Source organism: Mangifera indica, chromosome 3 (genome assembly GCF_011075055.1).
Source record: "Mangifera indica cultivar Alphonso chromosome 3, CATAS_Mindica_2.1, whole genome shotgun sequence".
Classification (NCBI taxonomy): Eukaryota; Viridiplantae; Streptophyta; class Magnoliopsida; order Sapindales; family Anacardiaceae; genus Mangifera; species Mangifera indica.
In genome coordinates this window covers 18,964,449-18,987,572 of record NC_058139.1, presented here as the reverse complement: position 1 = coordinate 18,987,572, position 23,124 = coordinate 18,964,449, and the positions used below count along the sequence as shown (strand labels likewise).

The 23,124-nt window shown below is 34.9% G+C and overlaps 1 protein-coding gene, 1 long non-coding RNA gene and 1 other non-coding gene across 4 annotated transcripts; all 3 read right to left on the bottom strand.

Annotated features, from left to right (window-relative positions):
- Nucleotides 1–2,260: 2,260 nt before the first annotated feature.
- LOC123212179 (isoleucine--tRNA ligase, chloroplastic/mitochondrial) lies at nt 2,261–15,805 on the bottom strand. Of its 2 annotated transcripts, none has more exons than XM_044631242.1 (22): nt 15,620–15,805; nt 14,535–14,733; nt 14,205–14,359; nt 14,027–14,128; nt 10,290–10,359; nt 9,857–9,969; nt 9,594–9,662; nt 9,158–9,265; nt 8,789–8,939; nt 7,958–8,186; nt 7,487–7,773; nt 7,226–7,362; nt 6,349–6,496; nt 5,929–6,060; nt 5,612–5,821; nt 5,011–5,138; nt 4,754–4,918; nt 4,368–4,493; nt 4,140–4,213; nt 3,406–3,655; nt 2,996–3,175; nt 2,261–2,766 (listed from the first exon to the last, which is right to left on the bottom strand). In XM_044631242.1, the coding sequence occupies exons 1-22, from the start codon at nt 15,710–15,712 to the stop codon at nt 2,524–2,526; spliced, it is 3,369 nt and encodes a 1,122-aa protein (XP_044487177.1). In that variant the 5' UTR covers nt 15,713–15,805; the 3' UTR covers nt 2,261–2,523. The 2 variants fall into 2 exon arrangements, with proteins under 2 accessions (XP_044487177.1, XP_044487178.1); XM_044631243.1 differs by having other exon boundaries at nt 5,612–5,740; nt 15,620–15,804.
- A 393-nt stretch (nt 15,806–16,198) lies between these two features.
- LOC123211444 lies at nt 16,199–20,207 on the bottom strand. Its single transcript, XR_006501413.1, has 2 exons — nt 20,132–20,207; nt 16,199–19,475 (listed from the first exon to the last, which is right to left on the bottom strand). It is a non-coding gene; the product is annotated as an uncharacterized LOC123211444 (long non-coding RNA).
- Nucleotides 19,621–19,816, bottom strand: LOC123212632. The gene has a single exon (XR_006501592.1). It is a non-coding gene; the product is annotated as a U2 spliceosomal RNA (small nuclear RNA).
- Nucleotides 20,208–23,124: the final 2,917 nt, after the last annotated feature.

Below are 23,124 nucleotides of genomic sequence, written 5' to 3'. Positions count from 1 at the left end.
ATAGAGGTGATAAAATTTCCACCTTATTGTAAAGCTCATATGATAAAATGAAATAATATGTCATACAAAACAAATATGATTTCATAGGATGGTTAGACTCAAAATACACATTACTTACATCTCTTTAAAAATCAAAAGCCATTGGTGAAGGATCATTAAAAAATTTTCATACTAAATGAAATAAACCATATAAAAGGTATGAAACACTTTTATACATCCTCAATAATGAATTAGGGTTAAATAGGAAGGCATAATTTCTCTTCGTCACTGTAAAATACTTCTTGATGCCTTTACATATTGGTCAACCACCCATTTAAATCGGATGCAACAAGTTCTGTCACACCAATGGAGAACCAATGTTCTGGTTGTGGTGAAGTAAACTTCTCCATATCTACAATCATATTTGGCACAACAAGTGTCTTCTCAATTGCAACACATAGAAACATGTCTAACCATCCAATAATCTTTGGAAGTTTTGTAATATTAAGTCTATGAGTGAGGATAGGCTTTATAGTCATAAAAAAATATAGAGGGTTGGAAAAACATAACCTCAAATGACCGAAAGAAGGCTAACAACAAAGAAACTTTACCCCATCCAAAACCTTCCTTTCAAAACGCATGTTTGTCACATGTAACTACGCTTGCATTTCAAACTTTACCCCTTACTCAATTTTGTAGTGATTATCGCACTCATATTATCTACTGCTAGGAACTTTATGCTTAACACAAGTACCACATTGTGATCATCATTAGAATGGTGAGGAATCCTCATTTTTATAAACATAAATGGGTTCATGCCCAAAAAGTTGTTGAACCACAACTTTTTTACCTGTTCTAGGCTTAAACTTTTTTATAAACTAAGGTATAACTTGGAGTGGTATCTTCAATGAAGTAATTTGTTCCTTATAGATAGACCATATATCTTCATTGAATGATTCAACCATCTCACATTTTTGGAATCTAACAGTGCTCTCTTTTTTCTTTTTCATTTTATTAACTTTCACCTTCATTGTGTTACCTTGCACCCTCTGATGACTCACTAAGTTATTGCCACCACTCACCACTGATTATTCTTATCATAAACCAATTGAACCCTATTTTCTTTTAGGCAAGAAAACTCTAGCTTAATCAGAAGCCCCCAAGGAATTTTTTGTTCAAACTTTTTCCCAAATTGATGTCGTTTTAATACATATTAGTCAAAACGACATCGTTTTGTATCAAAATTTTTAATTGAAAATTTTGGAGAGTAACTCAAGCTCGCATAAGGCTAGCTCGTTTGAGCTAAACTCGAGCTCGAACGGACTCGGTTCAAGTCTAACCCTACTTATCACTAACTATTGTTGTTGTTCTACGTCTTGCACCCATTGTGAATATGCTTGCATGAGTTCCAGATTTTGCGTTTCATCTACCATGGCTGAGAATTACCGACTGTGATACCAATTATTATGAACTAAACTAAATTGAAGAAGAGAAGAAGTGGAGCGCACTAAACATAATTGAAGATATAGAAACTCAGAATTTGAAAGGAAGGAGATGTACAGAAAGACCTTTTAGGAAAAGATTTTGAGACTTTTGAATAACGTCTTCCCCATTTTCTTCCTTCAGATTTTTTATATTATAAGCCGGCTCATCATGCTAGTGTACATTACAATCAATCTTTTTAATGGAAACTAACTATTATACCAAATGACATTGTTTTTGTTATATAAACTACACAACAACACTCATAAATGCTTGACATTTTCCTATTTCTTGAGATTATTATTACCAAAAGCCCCCGGGGGGGGGGGGTAGGGCTGGATTCGAGCCGAGCCGAGCTCGGCTCGCAGCCAGCTCGGGCTCGGCTCGGCTTTTTGAGGGCCGGCTCGAGTTCGACTCGAGCCGAATTCGGCTCGACTCGAGTTCAGCTCGTTTTCAGTTCGGCTCGGTAACGGCTCGTTTTTTATATCAAAACGACACCGTTTTGTATATATATAAAAATCAAAACGACGCCGTTTTGTATAAAAAAATTTTTAAAAAAATATACCGAGCCAATCCGAGCCAGCTCGGGCTCGGCTCGAGCTCGATCGAGCCGAGCTGAGCCCGGCTCGTTTCGGGCTCGAACCGAGCCGAGCCGAGCTCGAACCCGAGTTGGCTCGGCTCGAATCCAGCCCTAGGGGGGGGGGGGGGGGGGGGGGGGGGGGGGGGGGGTGGGTTGGTGGTGGGGTTGTGGGGGGTGGGTGGGTTGGTTGTGCGGGGTGGGTGTTTGGGAAAAAACAGCAAATGAAAATAAATATTCAATAAATAATTTTGATTAGCATCCCTTCGTATCTCATGTATGTAAATATTCAAATAATTTATAACCAAAGAATGGAATTGAAGTTATTATAATTTGGGATTGTAATAGCTTTATACCTTTGGTTTCTGATCACTTGGCCAAAAATGGACTGCATATACCAAGGTTGAAGTTAAAGCTTAGTCACCACCATCAAATCTCACCATGAAACTCAGAATATCGAACAAACCAGATAAATCCTTGAGCTCTTAGCTGACAGCTGCCATAGAAGGCAGTGGTTGAACTGCAATAACATTATAACAGCGACTGCAAAGTGTGGGGTGGTCTACAAAGGATCCAACTTGCAGACAGTAATTCCAGCATCGTTCGCATTTTGAACCCTCTGCATGCGACACACCAATCCATATCCTATCCTTTCCTTGAACGAGATACTCTCCGGAATAGGGAATTTTCTCAATCACTTCCTTCTCCATAGACGGAATCACCTCTACCTGTATTATTGTCATTTTTTGAACAACCAAATGTGAGCATAGTTTTGATCAAGTTTTCACTAGTTTGAACAGCAACTTTTGCATTAAGGTTCAATAGGAAGCCCATATATAGCAATTCTTTCAGATCTGCAAACATGAAAACTGATTTCTTTGTTTCAAATAATTTCATTTTCCTGATGGTGAAATTGACAATTGGCAGATAATGCAGGTAACATAGAATTTTTCATACCTGAGATGTTATGAATATACGTTGCAATGTATCCGCATCGTTTTTAGCTGCACACATTTCATGCAATCTAGAAGCCAGACTAGCATCACCAGTATGTAGATAAACCTTCGCCTCTAAACTTGAACCGATTAACTTCCCTGTACGAGCAACCTCCAGCACTTTATTTACCTCTGTTCTCAGCTGATCAAATTTGCTCAGTTAATAAAGTAAACAATGCTCAGTGAGATCAACAAAACAAATAGCTACCAGGATTTTAATCTTTAGAAAAACAAGTTTTCAATATTTGTACTTCACTGGGTCACTATCATAAGACAGAAGTTAACAGAAAAACTTTCAAGAAATAATAAGATTAAAAACTAGAAAACCCTCACTAAAGCTATTTAGCTTAATTAGGTGAAAAACACGATTACCTCAAGAATTTTTCCCCAGAAATCAATTTCTTCAACAGGGAAGGCAAGCCATCTTTCATTCAACATGGGCCATTTTGATTCAAAAACAAATTCAGCAATAGAACCATCTTCAAGAGTATACTGAAAGGGGAGGTTTTGCCACACATCTTCAGCCAGATGTGGCAGAATTGGAGCAATTATCCTAACAATGGAAAGCAGATGTGCAGAGAGAACTGTTTGACAACTTCTTCTAGTAAAACTTGTTGATCCCCTGAAAATGATTGAATAACTAAGATAGATGATAGCACTATTATAGATAACCTATCTTAACACAAAGAAAAGATATCAAAAGATAAATCCAAAAGTTTGCAATTGAAATTCCCTGAGTCAGATTCAAGCTAATGTTGCTAGTTATGCAAATATGTTTAAACAACAGTTCTGATAACCTCAAAGTAATATAGTAATTGTTGCCTCCACCATATTGCAAATTTTATTAGTTTATGACTAGAATTTGGGCAAACATTTCCAAGATTTTGGAGGGAATAAACAAACATTTTCCAATCTCATGTGCATCATAAGATACTGATAGTATTAAAAGGACACAGAAAACATGTTCAAATAATTTATCCATCATACAGAAGCCAACAATATGAGAAGTATATATTGTTTTTGGATAAGAAACTGTAGATTTGGAACAAGAAAACAAGAGAAGAAATTGATATGCATGCAAACAACGAGAAAGAAAAAAGTATTACCCAACATAAAGCCGATCTTTGGCAACATCGAAATAGAAATTTGACAGATCGACGATGACAAACCTTTGTATAATCTGAAAGGAAAAAAATTTCATCACAATCTAGAGACTAGAAAAGGAATTCATGTTATTGATTAAGGCCATAATAGAAATAAAACGTCACCAACTCATGAAGCAAGACCATAATTACAATTGAAATATCCAAAACCAACAGCAAAATAACAGGTACCTGGAAAATTTTAAAAAACTGATAGTTTTCATAACTCTCTCTGATGTTCTTCACAACATTTTCAAGTTGAAATAGGGCATACTGATCGATAATGGGAAGATCATCATATGGAACAGAATTACCAACCTGCAAATGGCACAGTTTTCTGTATAAGTAACAAGATTAGCATGGCTTTAAATAAATGCTACTGACAAAGAAATTGCAATTTGAGAAGCAAAAACGATTGCAAGTGACAATTGTAGGATTGCAATATAAACTTCTTAGGCTACAGGGAAGATGGAAAAGAAAAAAAACTGCAACAATACTAATGCTAGTGTAAAAGATATCAGTTCAATTTTTGTAATGGCTTGAAACTTAAGTCCAATGATTTAAGAACTTGAACATACACTCCAATCATGCAGATTAGCCAAAAGGTATCTAAGTGTTCCTCGAAGCTTTCTGTATATGTCAGACATTTGACGGAGGCCCTGAGGGCCAATCATCACATCACCTGTATAATCCACACTTGAAACCCAGAGACGTAAAACATCAGCTCCATAGGCAGGTGCTTCCTGTCACCAGAAGAGAAACATTCACAATTTACTGACCAAAATAGAAAAAAAAAAAAAAACTAGAATTGGACCTATGTCAGCCACAAACTAACCTTTTGGTTTTTCCCTCCCTCGATAACCTTTTGTGGATCTACAACATTACCCAAAGATTTGCTCATCTTAGAACCTTTCTCATCTAATACAAATCCGTGTGTTACAACACTGGAATATGGAGACTTTCCTGCTCAAAAGAGAAGTGACAGCAGTTAGTTTTACCAATGCTGATTGCCAGAGATTTATAGTGCCTTTTATTGACCAAAAATAAACTAAGGAGATAACAAATGTTGTGTTTATCACTGTGATTTTTTTCCTTTTTAAAATTTTTCAAACTTAAGCCTTCTATTATTGGACTTGAACAAGTGAACAAATAGTTCATGGAATACAAATACTAAGAGCATTTGGAAAAGTATGACACTCCAGAGTTCAGTCTTAGTGGACAGGACAGTGATTGACAAGTCTGAGAACAATACAGTAAATTGGAGATGGAACAAACAACTATACATGTCTTCATTATCCCAGCAAAAAAATGGATAATTGATGGCAATAGGATATCGATAATCTAGAAAGTAGTAAAACAACAATAAACTTGTACAATACATGTTGCATCTCAAAAGTCTATTGTGACATGGAAAATTGCCTCATGATGCCCATTACCTTTAGTTGCAATACATGTTAACAAAGAACTCTGGAACCATCCACGATGCTGGTCTGTTCCTTCAAGGTACAAATCTGCAGGAAAACCAAGGCCATTTCTTTTTCCCAACACAGCAGCCCAAGAAGAACCTGGAATAGGATGTGAGAAACTAAGAAACACCAGATTCCAACTGAAGGGCCATGTCAGATGAATATGAAGAGATTTTAGAACTGAAACAACACATTCAAGAACAAAAAAAAGCAACTCTCAAAATGCATATAGAATTACAGGGTATTTCTCATTCATGACCCTGCTTAAAAACCGACAATTACATTACCAGAGTCAAACCAGACATCCATTGTATCCGTTCCTTTCTCATAGTCTGATGCATTTGTACGATATTTTTCTGGAAGTAGATCCTCCACAGTCATGTACCACCATGCATCACTGCCCTTCTGAGATATTATAGCTGCCAAAATAAATTACCAGAGCAAAAATCTGATATCAGACCATAAATTATAAAACTTCAATAATTTCAGAAAAAAAAGTGGGATAAGCCATGAGGCATAGTGAGGACTTAGAAAAATGTTGGATGCAGACTAGTAAAGTAGACAAAGAAAACTAAAATCTGTATATGCCCAATTAATTTGATGCTTAGAAGAAAAACTGCAGATTTATGATCTCAAATTTGAACTTAAGGGCAAAGAATAAACCTCTTTAAAAAAGAAAAGCAAAAGAATTATTGAGCTGTTCTTACACTTGATATGATCAATAGTTTCTCCATTCATAAGAGGTTCCCCTGACTTCACATGATAAAAGACTGGAATAGGAACTCCCCATGTTCTTTGTCTTGATATGCACCAGTCCGAGCGACTAGAAGTCATTGCAGAAATTCTGTTTACTGCCTGAACAATGGATCATCCAAACAGTCATTACATAAACAAGACACACCAGTAGATATGTTACACTATCTGTACGCATTTATAATTCAAATTATAAGTAAATCCAGTTACATAAAAAGTAGACTCTAATACAATTCTAAATCCAACTCATAGAATACTTGTATTAACACTGCCACATGGAAGTGAGAATTGCTAAGACACTCAAAGTAGATGGATGTATCCTTGAAACTAATCCTTAAAGAAAGTTCTTTTGAGGAAATAAAGAGTAAACATGAAAGTGTACAGAGGCACAATCATAATGAGTTGTGATACAAAGGCACAGATTGCAGAAAAATTTGGAAAACACATATAACTTCCATGGAAGCTTTGAGTCCATTATAACTATCATAATGTTCGTTATTGCATTTGTGCTACAAAGGCAAAAATTGCAGAAAAATCAATATTTCATTTACTTTTTGGGAACATATTTACAAAATCTTCTTTATTACACCCGTTCCTTCTAATAACCAGATCCTAGCCAGACTGATATAGAATGAGTTGAAAACTTATTGTCATGACGCACATTAACATAATGTACATAACTACGGCTTCAATAAGTTAACACAGCAGACACCTTGCATCCATTACAAGCCCAATCCATATAGTTTTTATCATAAATACTTGAGATCACGGCAGAGACATTTCACTTGGCCAAACATTCAAGACCGAAGTACAGAAGTTAAACACCCATACCTGAGGAGGGATCCATTTTACTTGGCCAATTGCATCCATAGCAGCCTTGCGAAATCCTTCCACTGATGCAAACCATTGCTCGGTTGCCCTGAATATAGTAGGCTTTTTAGTTCGCCAATCATATGGATACTTGTGCTCTGCATAACAGAGAAGATGCAGGAGCTTAATAAACAGACTGATAAAGCCACCTTTTATCATTAATAAGTAACCAGAATCCAATAACCAGTTCTCCATACTTCAGAGGGAAAAAGTAAAACTTACTGTATGACTCTTCCATGATAAGGGACATTTGTTCATCTAAGTAGTTCACAACAGCACCATTTCCATCTCCAAGTACATGAAGCCCACTGAACTGTCCAGCTTCTTCAGTAAAATTTCCATCATCATCTACAGGAGAAAGTATAGGTAGTCTGTATTTCAAGCCAGTCACAAAATCCTCCTGACCATGACCAGGAGCTGTATGCACCAGTCCAGTTCCTGATTCTGTAGTAATATATTCTCCTCCGATGACAACCGGGCATTCCCTGTTATCTATTGGGTGAACATACCTGAAATCACAATTAAGACTAGATATGAGCAAATGCAAAATGTTAACACTACATTCTCTACAGAATGAAAATTGAGTACACAAGTTTAGTTAAATTAAGAAGGCAAACTATGTAACCAAAAATAAGTGATTGATCCCCCAATGACTTCTGTGCATGATACAAGAACTTTTATTGAGATCCGAACCTGCAGTTTTCAAGATCTGAACCTGACAATGTTTTCTTGACAACAAGCTTCGTGCCCCATTTTGCTTGTAATGTGGGCACAAGATCAGATGCCACAATAATGAAAAGCTTCTTCTGTTCCTTTAGAACATTTCCAATCTTTCTCTCCTTATTTTCAGGAATCACAGAAACACCTTCCAAGGATTGTACTTCAACAACCGCATATTGAAGTTTGGCATTCACTGCAACAGCTGAGAAACAAGAAAACAAGAAAAAGGGAAAGGATGTTGGAAAAAATTATTATAATTTGTCATAGTATCAAAAGGCAACATGAATATTTCTTGCAAACACAAACAAAACATTCATTCTCTTTCTCAATGTGGCGTAAACCCAATAGGTAGATCAACCACCTTGGCATTTAAGGCAACTAGAATACAATAGGTTCAAACAAAACAACTAGAATAGCACACGTCTCTAAGGCTAATAGCTTCTGCATCTTTACCAGTACATGATGGTCTTTTAAAAAGCACTAATTTCACATTCAGATAGCTCAATCACAAAAAATAATATTATCAAGAGAATCATGAATACTGCAACCTCCTATGATCCAATATAAAAGTAAACTCAACACATCCATATTGATAAAATATAAAAGAATGATACCAGATTGTCTTCGAGTATTATTCTTGTGTTTTAATCTGGATTTTGAAAAGGACTTGTGAATATTTTTTCAAAACTGATATTGCTTTGACTGCTGAAATCAGCAGAACCATAAGAATAATGAACTACTTATTTTAATGCCTATTATAATTGCTAAAATATTTTTAAAAATTAGAACCAAATAATAACTCACCAGCATTCGCTGGGACAGTCCAAGGAGTTGTTGTCCATATGGCCAAGCACAAATCTGGAAAGAATTCTTTTAATAAGCCGTTGGAAGTTGGAGGGGCACTCAATATCTTGAAAATGACATATATGCTTCTTGAAACATGTCCCTCAGGATACTGTTAGGAAAGAGCACATACAAAGTATTTTGAGAACATTGTTATTAAAAAATTATTGGAGACAAATGCTGTCTCTAATAATAATTTTTATTATCACAAGATTAGATTGTTGTCTAGACTAAATCCAGAGCGTATAAGGTGACATGGACATAGTTGAATAGAGTATGATCATGGTAGGTTAATACAAGTAAAGAAGGCACAGAAAAAACTTAATTTACCTCCAATTCAGCCTCTGCAAGAGCAGTACGTGATGAAGGACTCCAGTGAACAGGTTTCTTGCCACGATATATATACCCTTCAAGGGCCATCTGGCCAAAAACCTCAATCTAGCAGATGATATGATGATTAAGAAACAATTCATCAGAAATTCACAAAATTTAACTGCCCACGCAATGTAAAACCAAAGTGAAACAGGCAAAGACATCTTCTCATTTGTTGGGAAAAATGGTACAAACATTTAAATATGCCTATTCAAGACATATTATAGAACTAGGTATCAACATAGCATTTTCATTAGTTTCAAGCTTTATACGGAGGTAACTGTCAAGTCCAGTCCCATGAATTTAAAGAAAAACAGAAGAAGTGCAGGGTTATAATTCATTATTTGACTCAAACACCAACATAAGTACAGTGAAGTAAGGTAATACCAGTTACCTGTGCAGCCTCATATTCAGGATCAAGAGTTAGATAAGGGTTACTCCAGTCTGCCCATACTCCATAGCGCTACAAATATTAAAACTTAAAGGTTCAAATCACTAGATCAAAACCTATTAGTTAACGACTGGCATTATTTGTCAAATAATGGGAATCAAAACTGGTTCCGATATAAACATGTAAACCATATATGATTACAAAACACAATAGTATGGGTGAAAAAACTAATCAATCAACAAAGAGTAAATAAACTAGGATATCACCTTAAAAGATGCCATCTGAGCTTTGACTGTCGCTTTGGCAAATTTGGCAGCCTTCGCTCTTAACTTCATTGGAGTGAGGTCCTTTTTGGCATCCTGATCCAATGACTGCAGAACTGATATAATTCAAATGTCAAATTCCATAAGAGTTGAGCTCATAAGTTCTTATTGAATTTCCAAATCTCTTTTAAAAATTTCAGTTTAATCAGTTGAAATCACTAAATATTTATTACATTGAAAAGGGTGAAATTTGCCCCCATTGAAATATGATTAAAAGAAATAATGAGATCATAGTACTAAAGATAATAATAGTACAATATTCACTGTAATTATGTATAGCTTTATTGTCATCACCAATTCCTTGAGGAACAATCAGATTTCATGTTCAACCTAAAAAAATACCAATAACAATGCCAACTATCAAAGAGATACTTGCCTTTCAACTCAATTGGGAGGCCATGACAGTCCCAACCAGGCACATAATGAACTTTATAATTTTGGAGAAGCTGTCCAGAAAAAATTAAATCAAATAAATAAATTATTGGAATATATAAGTCTTATATTGGGAAGAAAAATAAAAATGAAAGGGTATATAATGTAATGGGTGTCCAAGTTAAATTGGCTAAGTCATTTTAACAATAGAAGCCCATAAAATGTTAAACCTATTAACCTAAATATATTAAAAATCTCATAATTAATAAATGTTAAAGTACTTAAATTTCTAGTGTGGTATCAGAGCTACAAAATGCCTAATGGTCATTGATCCAACACCCGTTTAAGAATGGTGGATTCAACTGAAAGAAGTTAGACCCTTGGGTTTAAACATAGGCGGAGCCCTAGGTTAGCTAAAAAGAGCAAGACCCAAGTTTAGATGGGCAACCCTAAAAATAACAAGTGCCAACTGGTAGCTCAATTGCACTCGAGGAGGAATTTTAGAATATATAAGTCCCACATTAGGAAAAAAAATAAAAATGAAAAGGTATATGAGGACCAAAAAATGTTATTGTAATTTCGGTAACAAACAAGATTTATCCAAGAAGAAGAGATTATACAAAAAATTCATATCTTTATAGACCACACTCAAAACAAAATATAAAATCTGGATATAGTAATTTAAGTGTCGAGTATAAGTGGCAATTTCAGCCTTCATTATTACTCTTAGTAGATAAAGCTCTCCATAAATTGATAAATTAATCAATCTAGATGAGGATTGTTTAGATGAATCTATTAGAACTCGTATTTAAGTCTCCTACAAGAAAAAAATCAAAAGGAGAAGAGCGGCTCAAAGAGAGAAGGCAACCAAAGGGGAAAACAAAGGGCAACTGTGCAGCAGTCAGGACCATAAAGTTGGGAGAGTGCACGTGTCATTATGGAGCATAACAGCAAAGGAAAAAGTGAAGAGGAAAGCAGCTGCGAAATTGACAGAAAATTGGAGAGGGTTTGAAGGAAAAGCATGCAACCCTAAGATTTTTTATGTTAGAAGTTGTTTATGAAATCTTCTATTTACTGGGATGCAAGGAACCTTGAGCAACTGTAATCTGAATTCAGAATGTTGGAACTATTACATTCAACATCAATAGAAAGTAATATTCCAGTATACACTTTATTGTTGTGTTGCCATTTTGCGGTGTGATTGTGTTGGATTGAGATTGTATTGAGAGCACGAAAGTGTTGTGGTAGTGAGGTGGAGTTGAGTAAGTGAAGAATCCAAGAGGCTGTGGAATGGAAGATACATGTATTTTTTTTTTTTTTTTTTTGATCCATGTATTCATGAGAATCAAACAGCCTGATTTAAGGGATGCAATTCAAAATGAGTTCAAAGTTGTTAATAGTATTGGGAAAACACACGTCAACTTGGCAGTGAATATCCAGTGACTATGATTAGTGGACAAAAATAGCATCTCAACAATCCCAAACCACTTGAACCCAGGTTAAAGTTATGCAATTTACTCAGAATTAACACTTCACCAACAGCTGGCTGCAGCCCCTTCATTGTTGTTCAGAATTTCAACTGAAGAATCAACGTTTGTCAGAGCCTCTATACAAAAGCAACTTAGCACACAACTGCCTTGAGTGAAAAAAGTTACTCAGCTTATGTGAGATATAGATCAAAGGGAAATTATATTAAATGGCCATTTTACTCTTTTATTAAGCAAAAATGCCCATTTCTTCTATTTCTAAGCAAAAATGCTTATTTTTCCTATTTCCTAAGCAAAAATGCCCCAATTTTTTTTTAAAATACCAAAATTACCCTTCATCACATCTATATAAACCCTCTCACTTTCGCTCTTATTACATACACTTCTTATATCATTTAAACACTTACTCTCACTCTCATTTTTACTTAATATCAATTACTACGGGTTCGTTTGGAAGGAAGAAATTCATATTTCTGAATTCGAATCGAACAAAATCAATTCGTGAAAACTACATTGAAAATAATATGTTAAGAATAAATATATATATTGAAATACCCTAGAATGTCAATAATAAAAAAATCACTCGAAAATCTAAAAAAACATTTTTGAATTTTGAAAACTACACGTTCAAATAGCTTATGTACGAGAAAACCGAAAAATCGATCTAAAATTTCGTAATTATATCATAAAAAGTGTCTAGAAAAGCACATCGTAATTACAAATGTCAAATTTGAAAACTACATATCAAAAAAGTCTAGCCCGGTCACAAACAAGCTCAAAATCATAAAAACCGAAAATCCTAAATTGGATAAAACAAAAAAACTGCATAATACACACTGAAACAATTTTATTTTGGCCTCCAAATTTGGCGCAACCAGCAAAGCTGGTTGTCGTAATAGAGCTCGAAACGAGCTTCGCGTTGATATATTATAGCCCCATAACTCTTCCTGGATCAAAAGTTATGGTTGTTCAAAATTTGTCTTATATAGGTCCTATATTAATTTCCACCCAACCCATGGTTTTCATAGATTGCCCAACGGTTCAATGTAAAATTTAATATGGACCCCCATGGATCTCCCCCTCTTCCCCCTCCCCCTAAAATTTTGAAAACGTTAAATTTGAAAACTACATATCAAAAAAGTCTAGCCAGATCACAAACAAGCTCAAAATCATAAAAACCGAAAATCCTAAATTGGATAAAACAAAAAAACTATATAATACACACTGAAACAATTTTATTTTGGCCTCCAAATTTGGCGCAACCAGCAAAGCTGGTTGTCGTAATAGAACTCGAAACAAGCTTCGCGTTGATATATTATAGCCCCATAACTCTTCCTGGATCAAAAGTTATGGTTGTTCAAAATTTGTCTTATATAGGTCCTATATTAATTTCCACCCAACCCATGGTTTTCACGGATTGCCCAACGGTTCAATGTAAAATTTATTATGGACCCCCATGGATCTCCCTCTCCCCCTCCCCCTAAAATTTTGAAAACGTTAAATTTCTCTGCCCCCCCACACCCCACGGACGCCCGTGAGAGGTTATTGCAACGCCGACAGATCTAACACATTTTCCAGCCAAAAATCGTCATTTCAGCCTCTAATTTCAACACAAAACAAATCTACACACCCAATAACACAAAACCCTTCAAGAAATTCAAGCAAAACAACTAAGAATCAAAACATTTTATGCATTGTTCAAAATCTAAACCCTAAACATTCAAACCTCAAAATCTCCCTCAAATCTCAATAATCCTAACAATAAATTGATTCAAACAAGAAGTGGAATGATGTACTATCCTTATTTGTCATTTTCGGTTGTCGGAAAACACGAAAAGTCAACGGAAAAGACGAAAACCCATTGCGCCCATGGGAGATTCGAATTTTCTCTAATTTTGAACAGTAAATCCGTGGAAAATGTAGGGTTTATATATAAGGGTAGTTTAGTCATTTTTCAAATTTAGGGCATTTTTGCTTAAAACTTAGAGTTTTGGGCAATTTCGCTTAATATCCTCTAGTTTTGGACATTTATTATAATTTACCTAGATCAAAATTTCCCTTTTTTTTGGCATGTGCAGGACGAAACTAATGTATGTGTGCTTTTATACAATTACATCAGAACGGAATCATGCATGCTTTCAACATGTTCATCAAAACAAACTTATTTCTTTAACATGATTTCAATTGCAAGACTACAGATTTTGATTTAAATGCAAAATTAATAATTAATTTCTGAGATTTGGAAGGAAGTTACCTTAAAACGATTAATGATATCCTTCAATATCTTATTCAGAGCATGGCCCATGTGCAGGTCTCCATTGGCATATGGAGGGCCATCATGAAGAACAAAATTTCCCTGATAAAATTTACTACGGTTAGATAACAACATCAAATACCTTAAAAAGGAGCTCAATAGTGGCAATGAAACCCACCCCATCATTTTTATCTGCAACCTTCTTGAAAACCTGATGATCATCCCATAATTTCTGAATTTCAGGCTCCCTAACCAGAGCATTAGCTCTCATGCCAAAAGTTGTTTTCGGCAAATCAACTGTGTGCTTGTACTTTCCCTCTTCTTGACTTATCCCTTAAAATAACAAGAACACCAGACAAGGCAATGGAATTTTATGTGCATCCTTTAGAAAAGGTAACGTGGCATGGAACTTCTTCTCAACGAAGTTAAACAACTCCAAAAGAGCAACAAATATTCAAAGAATGCAAAAATCACTTTTCAGTTAACAAAAGATCAAAACAATACAAACCTTCAGCCGCTTTCTTTGCAGCCATAACAGGTCCTCGAGATCTTCGCTTTGAAGAAGAACTAAACTCATCACCAGAGTAAGTTGAATAACGTGTCATATTTAAGAAAGAAAAGGCTCTGCGCGATGAGCTTCCTCTGAAATCGAATAATTTAATACAAGCCGTTCTCCTAAAGGATGAGCAAGTTCTTTGTGAAAGGACCTGAACAATTAACAATACAGTTAATCAGTACTAATGTAGATTATTTCTATCATCAAATCAAGATACTTAGACCACCTATGCAAAGTCATGGACAACAACTTAAACCAAATGAGAAAACAAAGTAAGACAGAAAACAATAATACAAACACAAAATTAACGTGGTTACGCAAAGCAAGGTCTACCTACATGGAAGAAAATGACTAGGAAAAAAGACAATTTGTACAAAGCTAAATAGCTCTCAATTCTTAATGCAAAACTTCAATCCTTATAATCTCTTCTCATCTCACGCATTAGATAACCTTAGAAAAAACACTATTTTTTTTCTATAACACCTTCACTGCCTAGCTCTCTCACACTCACTCACCATCTGATACTTTTCCACACTGCAAAGGTTCTTACTACTAACACACACTTTAGTCACTCCCCAGCCTGTCAAAATTTGCGTAAAAACTATCAAACATTTTATCCACAGCAAAATTACCTTCTGAATGCAGAACTAAACATGTGGCAGATATTTTTCATAATCAATATCATAAACAACTCTCTCTCTCTCTCACTCTCTCTCTCTCTCTCTCTCTAAGACATTTTATCGAGCAATAAACTCACAACAATAAGAAAAAATCGAAATTAAATTAAAACACAGTACATAAAGGAAAATTATCCTCAATTACACAAATTCTAATTCAAAACAAGCAAAACCTCAGTTCGGCCACAGAGAAAACTTCAGAAAATAAAATTGCAAAAACAAACTTCCATGTTCTCTTTCTCTTCGACAACAAACTTATTTAATAACACCAAAAGTGCGTACATCTTTAAAACGAATTATAATATAGCGCAAGGAAGTTAAAAATAAAGCAAAAAATGAAAGTTAGGTAGTTATTCGTACTGTATACGAAGAGCTCTGCATCACGGCAATAGTAGCTTCTCTAGGAGTTGATACAGAGGAATTTGCAGCAAATGACTTCCAAATGAAAGCCATGTTTGTCTGCTTATTTATTTATTTATTCTGATAATTTAGTTTTGAGAGGGAGAACATGGTGTGGATAATTGAACCAAAACCTTTTATTTTGAACCTCTCAGCGTTTTATATAATGACCCTTTCACAGTCTTACTCATGAATGAACCATAGAGTTTGGACGTCATAATTATTTTAAAATTATAAAAATTATCTCTTAATATATATATTTAAGTTTCAAGTACATTGTACCAGTTATTTTTTTACTGTAGTGTAAAATTAAATTCCAGAATTTTGACCAATTTTAAACAAAACAACCAATGGCTTAGTTGCCAATTAGATTGCATTTGCGTCACATTGAGGCTGTCTAAAGTTACCGTAAAAATAGCATCACGGTGAGCGTAGTGACAGTCAAAATCTCTGCAAACAAATGCTTTTCTACTTGTCTAATTCTGTTGTGCTTGACCGACTTGGCTATATGAATTACCAAGTACTTCCACCAGATAAGGATGATGAAATGCACATCTATTCAAAATAGGTTCCATCTCATTAATATTACAGGCCCACTAGAATAACTTCTGCGTTTTGCAGATGGAACAAAATTGAACATGAGAACTAGGACTACTAGGAGCAGCTTACAAATGAAGAATGCTAACAAGTGGTACTGGTAGCTACTCTGAGCTGCTTAATTTTACAATTTTTGGCCTTCAATCCAAAACATACCAATCCAATGCAGAACTGAAACTGTAGGTTGGCCACCATAGTTAGGTCATCTCTCCAATTCATAAGCCACAGGCTTAGGCTGGAATTGTCCTGCTCTACGAGAAAATCTTTATCCTTATGGTGCTGTTCCAGGTTGGCTCCATACGCTGTATCATCTACCAATACTAAGCCCCTTCCAACAGTAATCATATCCTCAATTTTAGGGTCCAGTTACCGCAATTTTACTGAATAAAGTAACTGACAATCCAGCAGATGTTTTGTTTATTTTGAAGGTTCTGAATTTTGTTTCACTTCTGAGAGTGTAAGCAGCCTTATGCTTTCTAAGGGTTTGTTTGTCAAATCCTGCCATGGCTGATCCTTTTGTCCCCATGCTTCGCTGAAACTGAGGATTCTAATTGGACAAAACGTCCCTTTTTATCCTTTGTTAATCTGAATGCACCAGGAAACTGGCTAGCAATATCAGGCCTGGTCACTATCCTACCTGCTTGTCGCTAGTTCGGTTTATAGCTCGTTTAAGCATCTAGCTCACGGATAAGCACTTCTCCTCACCAACGAAGGAATAACCACTGTTTTTTCGGGAACAGCTTGACCCAATAATCATACTCCTCAAAATAGGATTTCTTTTGCTCCTTGCTCAGCTTAGCAACCTGAGACTTCCTCAGAGGCTAGAAAGGTGGAAACTGGTACTATTCACCCTCATCTTATGGTTTGGAATCTGATAAATCACCCAATTCATTATCTGAGTCAACTTCATCACCACCATGATCGGTGGAGAGTTTTGGATGGGAGTGAAACTGAAACAATGATGACAAAGAAAGCAGGACAGATATGCAGGACGAGGGAAGACAAAAAGCTTCTTATAATTGAAGAGATCTTGATGTGTTGGCAAAGTGGTTTGCTTCAGATAAAATCTTTAATGAGAAGCAACTAGTAACACTTTTACCAAATCTATTATTTTGAAAGGATGGATGGTTCTCAATAAGAAACTGGATGCATCATACCTGGGTTCATCAGAAGCAAACTACCACAGGCTTGGCTATAATGTCGCTGGATAGCATGGAATATTTGAGCAACAAAAACCTCACAGCCAACAGAAGCCCCAATGGTCCCTGTGGGGGATCAGAAGCAGCATGAGTCAAACACACAATAGCATTTTGCCATAGTGATGAACCAAGAGAGCCAGTGGTTAACCTTAACAATGGAAAATTATTAGAATCTCTTGTATGGGTATCAAATTGATCAACATAAAGGACAACACCTGGAGGGAGCTTTATAAACTTCTTTATAGAAACTAATATTCTCGTGTTGATAGTTTGTTCTGCCATAGGAGATCTGAGGTTCAGTGTGTCAAGGATTTTCATCTTTAACTCCATCTACATTTCCATCAATAAGTTTCACAGTAGTTCCAGGTTCAAATGTGTTAACACTGGTTTTCTCTTCTCCAAAAATAGAATTAATGGTTGTATTTTTACCTTCTGCTTCACACTGCATAGCAACCCTTTTGGCTGATTCAAGGCTAAATACTTCACTAGTATACCTCCCCAAAGCTAGAGCCAGTTTGTATAAAACTTGTACAACAAGGGAATTCTCTGGCGAGTAGGCTTTTCTCTGAACAAGTATCAAGAATTTCACTCTCGAGTTTTACCATCTTAATCCTCTTCTTTTCATCATCACTGAAGTCGTCTTTTGATACATCATTTCTGAGATTTAGTGGTGCAGCTGAGGAAACTGAGCCAAAGGGATTTTCAAGAGTAAATAATCTGGAACCAGAGGGAACTGAAAGGCCACCATGATCTGACTCAGAACTAGTTGCAGCTTTCAAGAGAGCAGCCAAAACGGCATTATCAAATAATTCATTGTCTTTGCAATTCCTATCAGTGCCCACATCATCAACCAAGTCCAGGAGGATCTGTCCTCAACTCTCTGTGACTGATCTTGAAAATCCTCTGCTGAACTTCCAAAAATTAATTCATCAACTTCTTGATTAAAAGGTAAACTTTTTTCTCTTCCTGTCTTTGAACATCATCTTCCGCTTCTGGTTTTACTTCGTGGTCTGAAGTAGAAGTTTGTTTTACATATTCAAAGGAGCCAGAACTATTTAACTCTTGATTCTTGCACCTCATCACCCTCATTAGTCGAAGACAAATTACTATCTTGTAGAGTTGAATTTGGTTCTGAAGCCTCGCAGTCCGCATCCTGAACTTCCCTACCTTCAATAAGACCATCTTTGGATATGATTGAGATGGCTGCCAATGGTTCATAAGACTGTACTCCCATATCAACTACTGGCTAGATTTTTCTTTCCAGGTTTCCTTTGTCACCACATTGATCAAAAGGATTTCCACTTCCTATTTCGGCACCGTGTTCTTTCTTCCATCACTACCACTCAATTCAATAATTTTCCCTGCAGAAACTTCAAGTCTGGTTCTTGCTCAACACTATTATTAACAACCACAAAATCACATTCTTTACCTTTCAGAAAGGACTCAAAGTGAGTCTCCTGTGTAACATCATGACCCTTATCTTCAACTGATTCATATGTCACTAAACGTGCCTCTTCAGAAGCACTCAAACCCACATCCTCAACTCCAATAAATTTACCTGAATCTGAAGCATTAAAAAAATCACAGGGGCAATGGCTCAGGAAATGATTCCTCTTCCCCTTCTTCTATACCCATTGACTTAATTCAGGGTGCACTGACAACTCTCCCAAGATTCTCACTACCAGGAACCTTAGCTACATATGAAAAGACACCATCTTGCTCTTAAACTCACTATCCTCATCACCAGCAACCAGCTCCTCAAAAAAATCATCATCCATAGCCAAATGGGCAAAAGGCTTCACCCTTGGATTATTCACCACAGCTAAAACAACTACAGAGCTGTCATTTTGAGCATCATCTATGGATTGTTGAGACAATTCTTCATCAACGCCAGCCACGGACCTAGAGAGTAGAAAGTTATCTATACCACTTTCCTATAAATTTTCCTTATCTAGGTCATCCACAAATGCTCTCTGAGGCAGTTCAAACTCCTTACCACCCACAAACCCCTCACTATCTTTCTGCAATTAATAAATTTAGAGCCAAATCACCACAAAATCACAAAAGGTTTGATTTAAGCCAGTGCTTATCAATAAATAGAATTTAAACTGGTCCGAAATATTGTTTGCAAGGTCATTTCAGACAAAATCTTTAAAAACTAATTTGGTGGGGTGCGCCAGGCCCTCGCAGTAGTGCAACGCATGGGCGACGCTTGAAAGCCCCGATAGCAAGCTACCGTCACGGGCTCTCCCCTTAAAAAAATAAATTTAATATCATGTGAGCCAATGGCTCACGTATCAGATATTAAACTGATAAGAACAGATACTACACTTGATCTTAGCCAAAAGGCCGAGAAAGGTATGCCTCAATCAGTGCCTCAGCTTCCATTTTATATTCCACCCGCTTTCTCTCTTGCTTTCCCTTGAGCAATGTGGGACTTTGAACACTCAGAGCACATGGACAATTGGCACGATTGTGTCGATGCTCTGTTACGATCTCTTTTGGCCACAGAGAAAGCTTAAGAAAATAAAATTGCAAAAGCAATCTTCCATTTTCTCTTTCTCTTCAGCAACAAAAATACTAAAACTAAAAATGCGTACAACTTAAGAAGGAATTATAAAAAGCGAAAGCAAGTTAAAAAGAAAGCTATAAATTGAAAGTTACGGATTATTCGTACTGTATACGAAGAGCTCCGCATCACGGCAATACTAGCTTCTCTAGGAGTTGATACAGAGGAATTTGCAGCAAATGGCTTCAAAATGAAAGACACGTTTGTCTGCTTATTTATTTATTCTCGTAATTTGGATTCGAGAAGGAGAATATTGTGTGGATTAGTGGTGTCAATGGCCCATCGCACTGACGGGTTGGGTCGTCCTATCCTTATTAATTAGTGGACCTACCTGTCAGTATTTGAAGGCTACAGTATGGCTCAAGAGTCTTTGGGTCATGTTGGGCTCTTAACGGGCCGACTCTTGAGCTTTTTAAGCATTGGTCTGTTATTTATTTAATAAAATCATTTTTATTTTTATTATGTCTGATTTTTTCATCATGTAACCTTGAGCCAAGAGTCCGTGTCAGGCCCTTAATGGGTCGGCTCTCAAGTTTTTTGCAAGTCAGTTCGTTATTTGTTTAATACAAATATTTTTAAGGGAAATTATAATAAATAACTAAATTACCTCTTCATTAAGTAAAAATGTCCAATTTCACTATTTCTAAAGAAAAATGTCCAAACTTCCTATTTCTAAGCAAAAACACCCTAATTTTTTTTAAAATACAAAAATTATCCTTCATCACATTTATATAAACTCTCTCACTCTCACTCTCATTACATATATTTTTTATATCACTTAAATACTCACTTTCACTCTCATTTTTACTTAATATCAATTACTACGGGTTTGTTCAAAAAGAAAAAATTCGTATTTCTGAATTCAAATAAAAAAAATCAATTCGTGAAAACTATATTGAAAATAACATATTATAAATAAATAGATATATTAAAATACCCTAGAATGTCAATAATAAAAAAATTACTCGAAAATCTAAAAAAACATATCTGAATTTTCAAAATTACACATTCAAATAGCTTATGAACAAGAAAACTGAAAAATCGATAAAAAATTTTTTAATTACATCGTAAAACATGTCTAAAAAAGCACATAGTAATTATAAATATCAAATTTAAAAATTACATATCAAAAAATTCTAGCCCAGTCACAAACAAACTCAAAATCATAAAAATCGAAAATCTTAAATTTGATAAAACAAAAAAACTGCATAATATACATTGAAACAGTTTTATTTTGGCCTCCAAATTTAGCACTACTAGCAAACTAGTTGTCGTTATAGAACTCGAAACGAGCTTTGCGTTGATATATTACAGGCCTTATAACTCCTCCTGGATCAAAAGTTATGGTCGTTCAAAATCTGTATCATGTAGACCTTATAGTTTTAAAAAAGTTAATTTCCACCCAACCCACGGTTTTCATGGATTCCCCATGGTTCAGTGTAAAATTTTTCACGGAACCCCGTGGATCTCCCCTTGTTCCCCCTTCCCCTAAAATTTTGAAAACGTTAAATTTTCCCCCCATCCTATGGGCCCCGTAAGAGATTATGCAGTGCCTACAGATCTAACTCATTTTCCAGCCAAAAATTATGATTTCAGCCTCTAATTTCAATACAAATCAAATCTACATATCCAATAACACAAAACCCCTCAAGAAATTCAAACAAAACAACCAAGAATCAAAACATTTATGCATTGTTCAAAATCAATACCTTAAACATTCAAATCTCAAAATCTCCCTCAAATCTCAGTAATCCTAACAATAAATTGATTCAAACAAGAAGTGAGATGATGCACTATCCTTATTTGTCATTTTCAGTTGCTGAAAAACACGAAAAATCAACAAAAAAGATGAAAACCCGTTGCGCCGTGGGAAACCTATGGGAGACCCTAATTTTGCTTTGATTTTAAACAGTAAATCCGTGGGAAATGTGGGGTTTATATATAAGGGCAATTTGGTTATTTCCCAAATTAAGGCCATTTTTGCTTAAACCTTAGAATTTTGAGTAATTTCACTTAACACCCTTTAATTTTGGGTATTTAATATAATTTTCCTATTTTTAATATATAATTTAATTTACTTTTGAAATAATTTAAACGATGACAGTAACTTGAAAATCTTAATGAAAACTCTTTATTTATAATAAAGGAATACTGTAGTTGCAAAAAAATTAAATATATGAAAATAAATTCAATTATACAATATATAAGTTTCAATTATTATATATAGGTTTTATTCATTTTTTATATCCAAATTATTAAATTCTTCAAAAATATTATTTACCATTTGATTTTCTAACTTGAACTCTGCAATCACATCATTTTTAATACATATCATTGCTTCAACCATATTATGGTGTAAACTAGATTGTTTGTCATACAACATACATCCATCTATACTAAAAATTGATTTTAATGTTACAGTAAACATCCAAGACATTAGAAGAGCACGTGTCATGGCCAAAAAAAAAACATATGATAAATATTTTGATGTATTTTTTACTATGTTAAAACATCGAAAGAGCCACCTTTTTAATTTATAATTTTAAAATAATGATTAATATTAATAAAATTATAAAATTTATTATAATTGAAACTTTGTTATACTTTTGTTTACATTTACATAGGATAAACAATATATGTGACTTACCTTTAGACGGACTAATTGAACTTATTTATGGTTCGGGGTTTATGATGTTATTCCATATTTAATTTCATAAAAATTATATATTTCAAGTAGAAATTTATAAATATTATCTATTCTATAAGATAAAAGTTCTAACAATTTTTTTTTCTAATAAATTTTATATTTTTAATCATTTTGCTCTAGGGTCTAGATTATCAGCTGCAACAAACAATAGGTGTGTTTCTTTCTTGTATTTTTTAAAAATTCCCTTCATCTCTCTTTGCAATTTCTTTAAAAACATTACAAAACATATATTATTTGATAATAAAACTAATCTCTACTATATAATATAAAATTAAATAGGTGGTGGGGTAATAAATATCTATACATTGATGAGTGGTTGTGTTAGGGGGTTCTAATATATTCATTAGATCATTGGTCATGTCTCAATTATACCTAGTAAAAAAAAATTAGATTT

Excerpts from the sequence above, each read along its gene's own strand:
- LOC123212179 (XM_044631242.1), bottom strand. The coding sequence starts at position 15,712 with ATGGCTTTCATTTGGAAGTCATTTGCTGCAAATTCCTCTGTATCAACT. Across the intron at positions 9,663-9,856 it reads CTCAGATGGCATCTTTTAAG|CGCTATGGAGTATGGGCAGA; the intron begins GTGATATCCTAG and ends TAATATTTGTAG. Across the intron at positions 4,214-4,367 it reads AGTTTTTTAAAATTTTCCAG|ATTATACAAAGGTTTGTCAT; the intron begins GTACCTGTTATT and ends TTTTCCTTTCAG.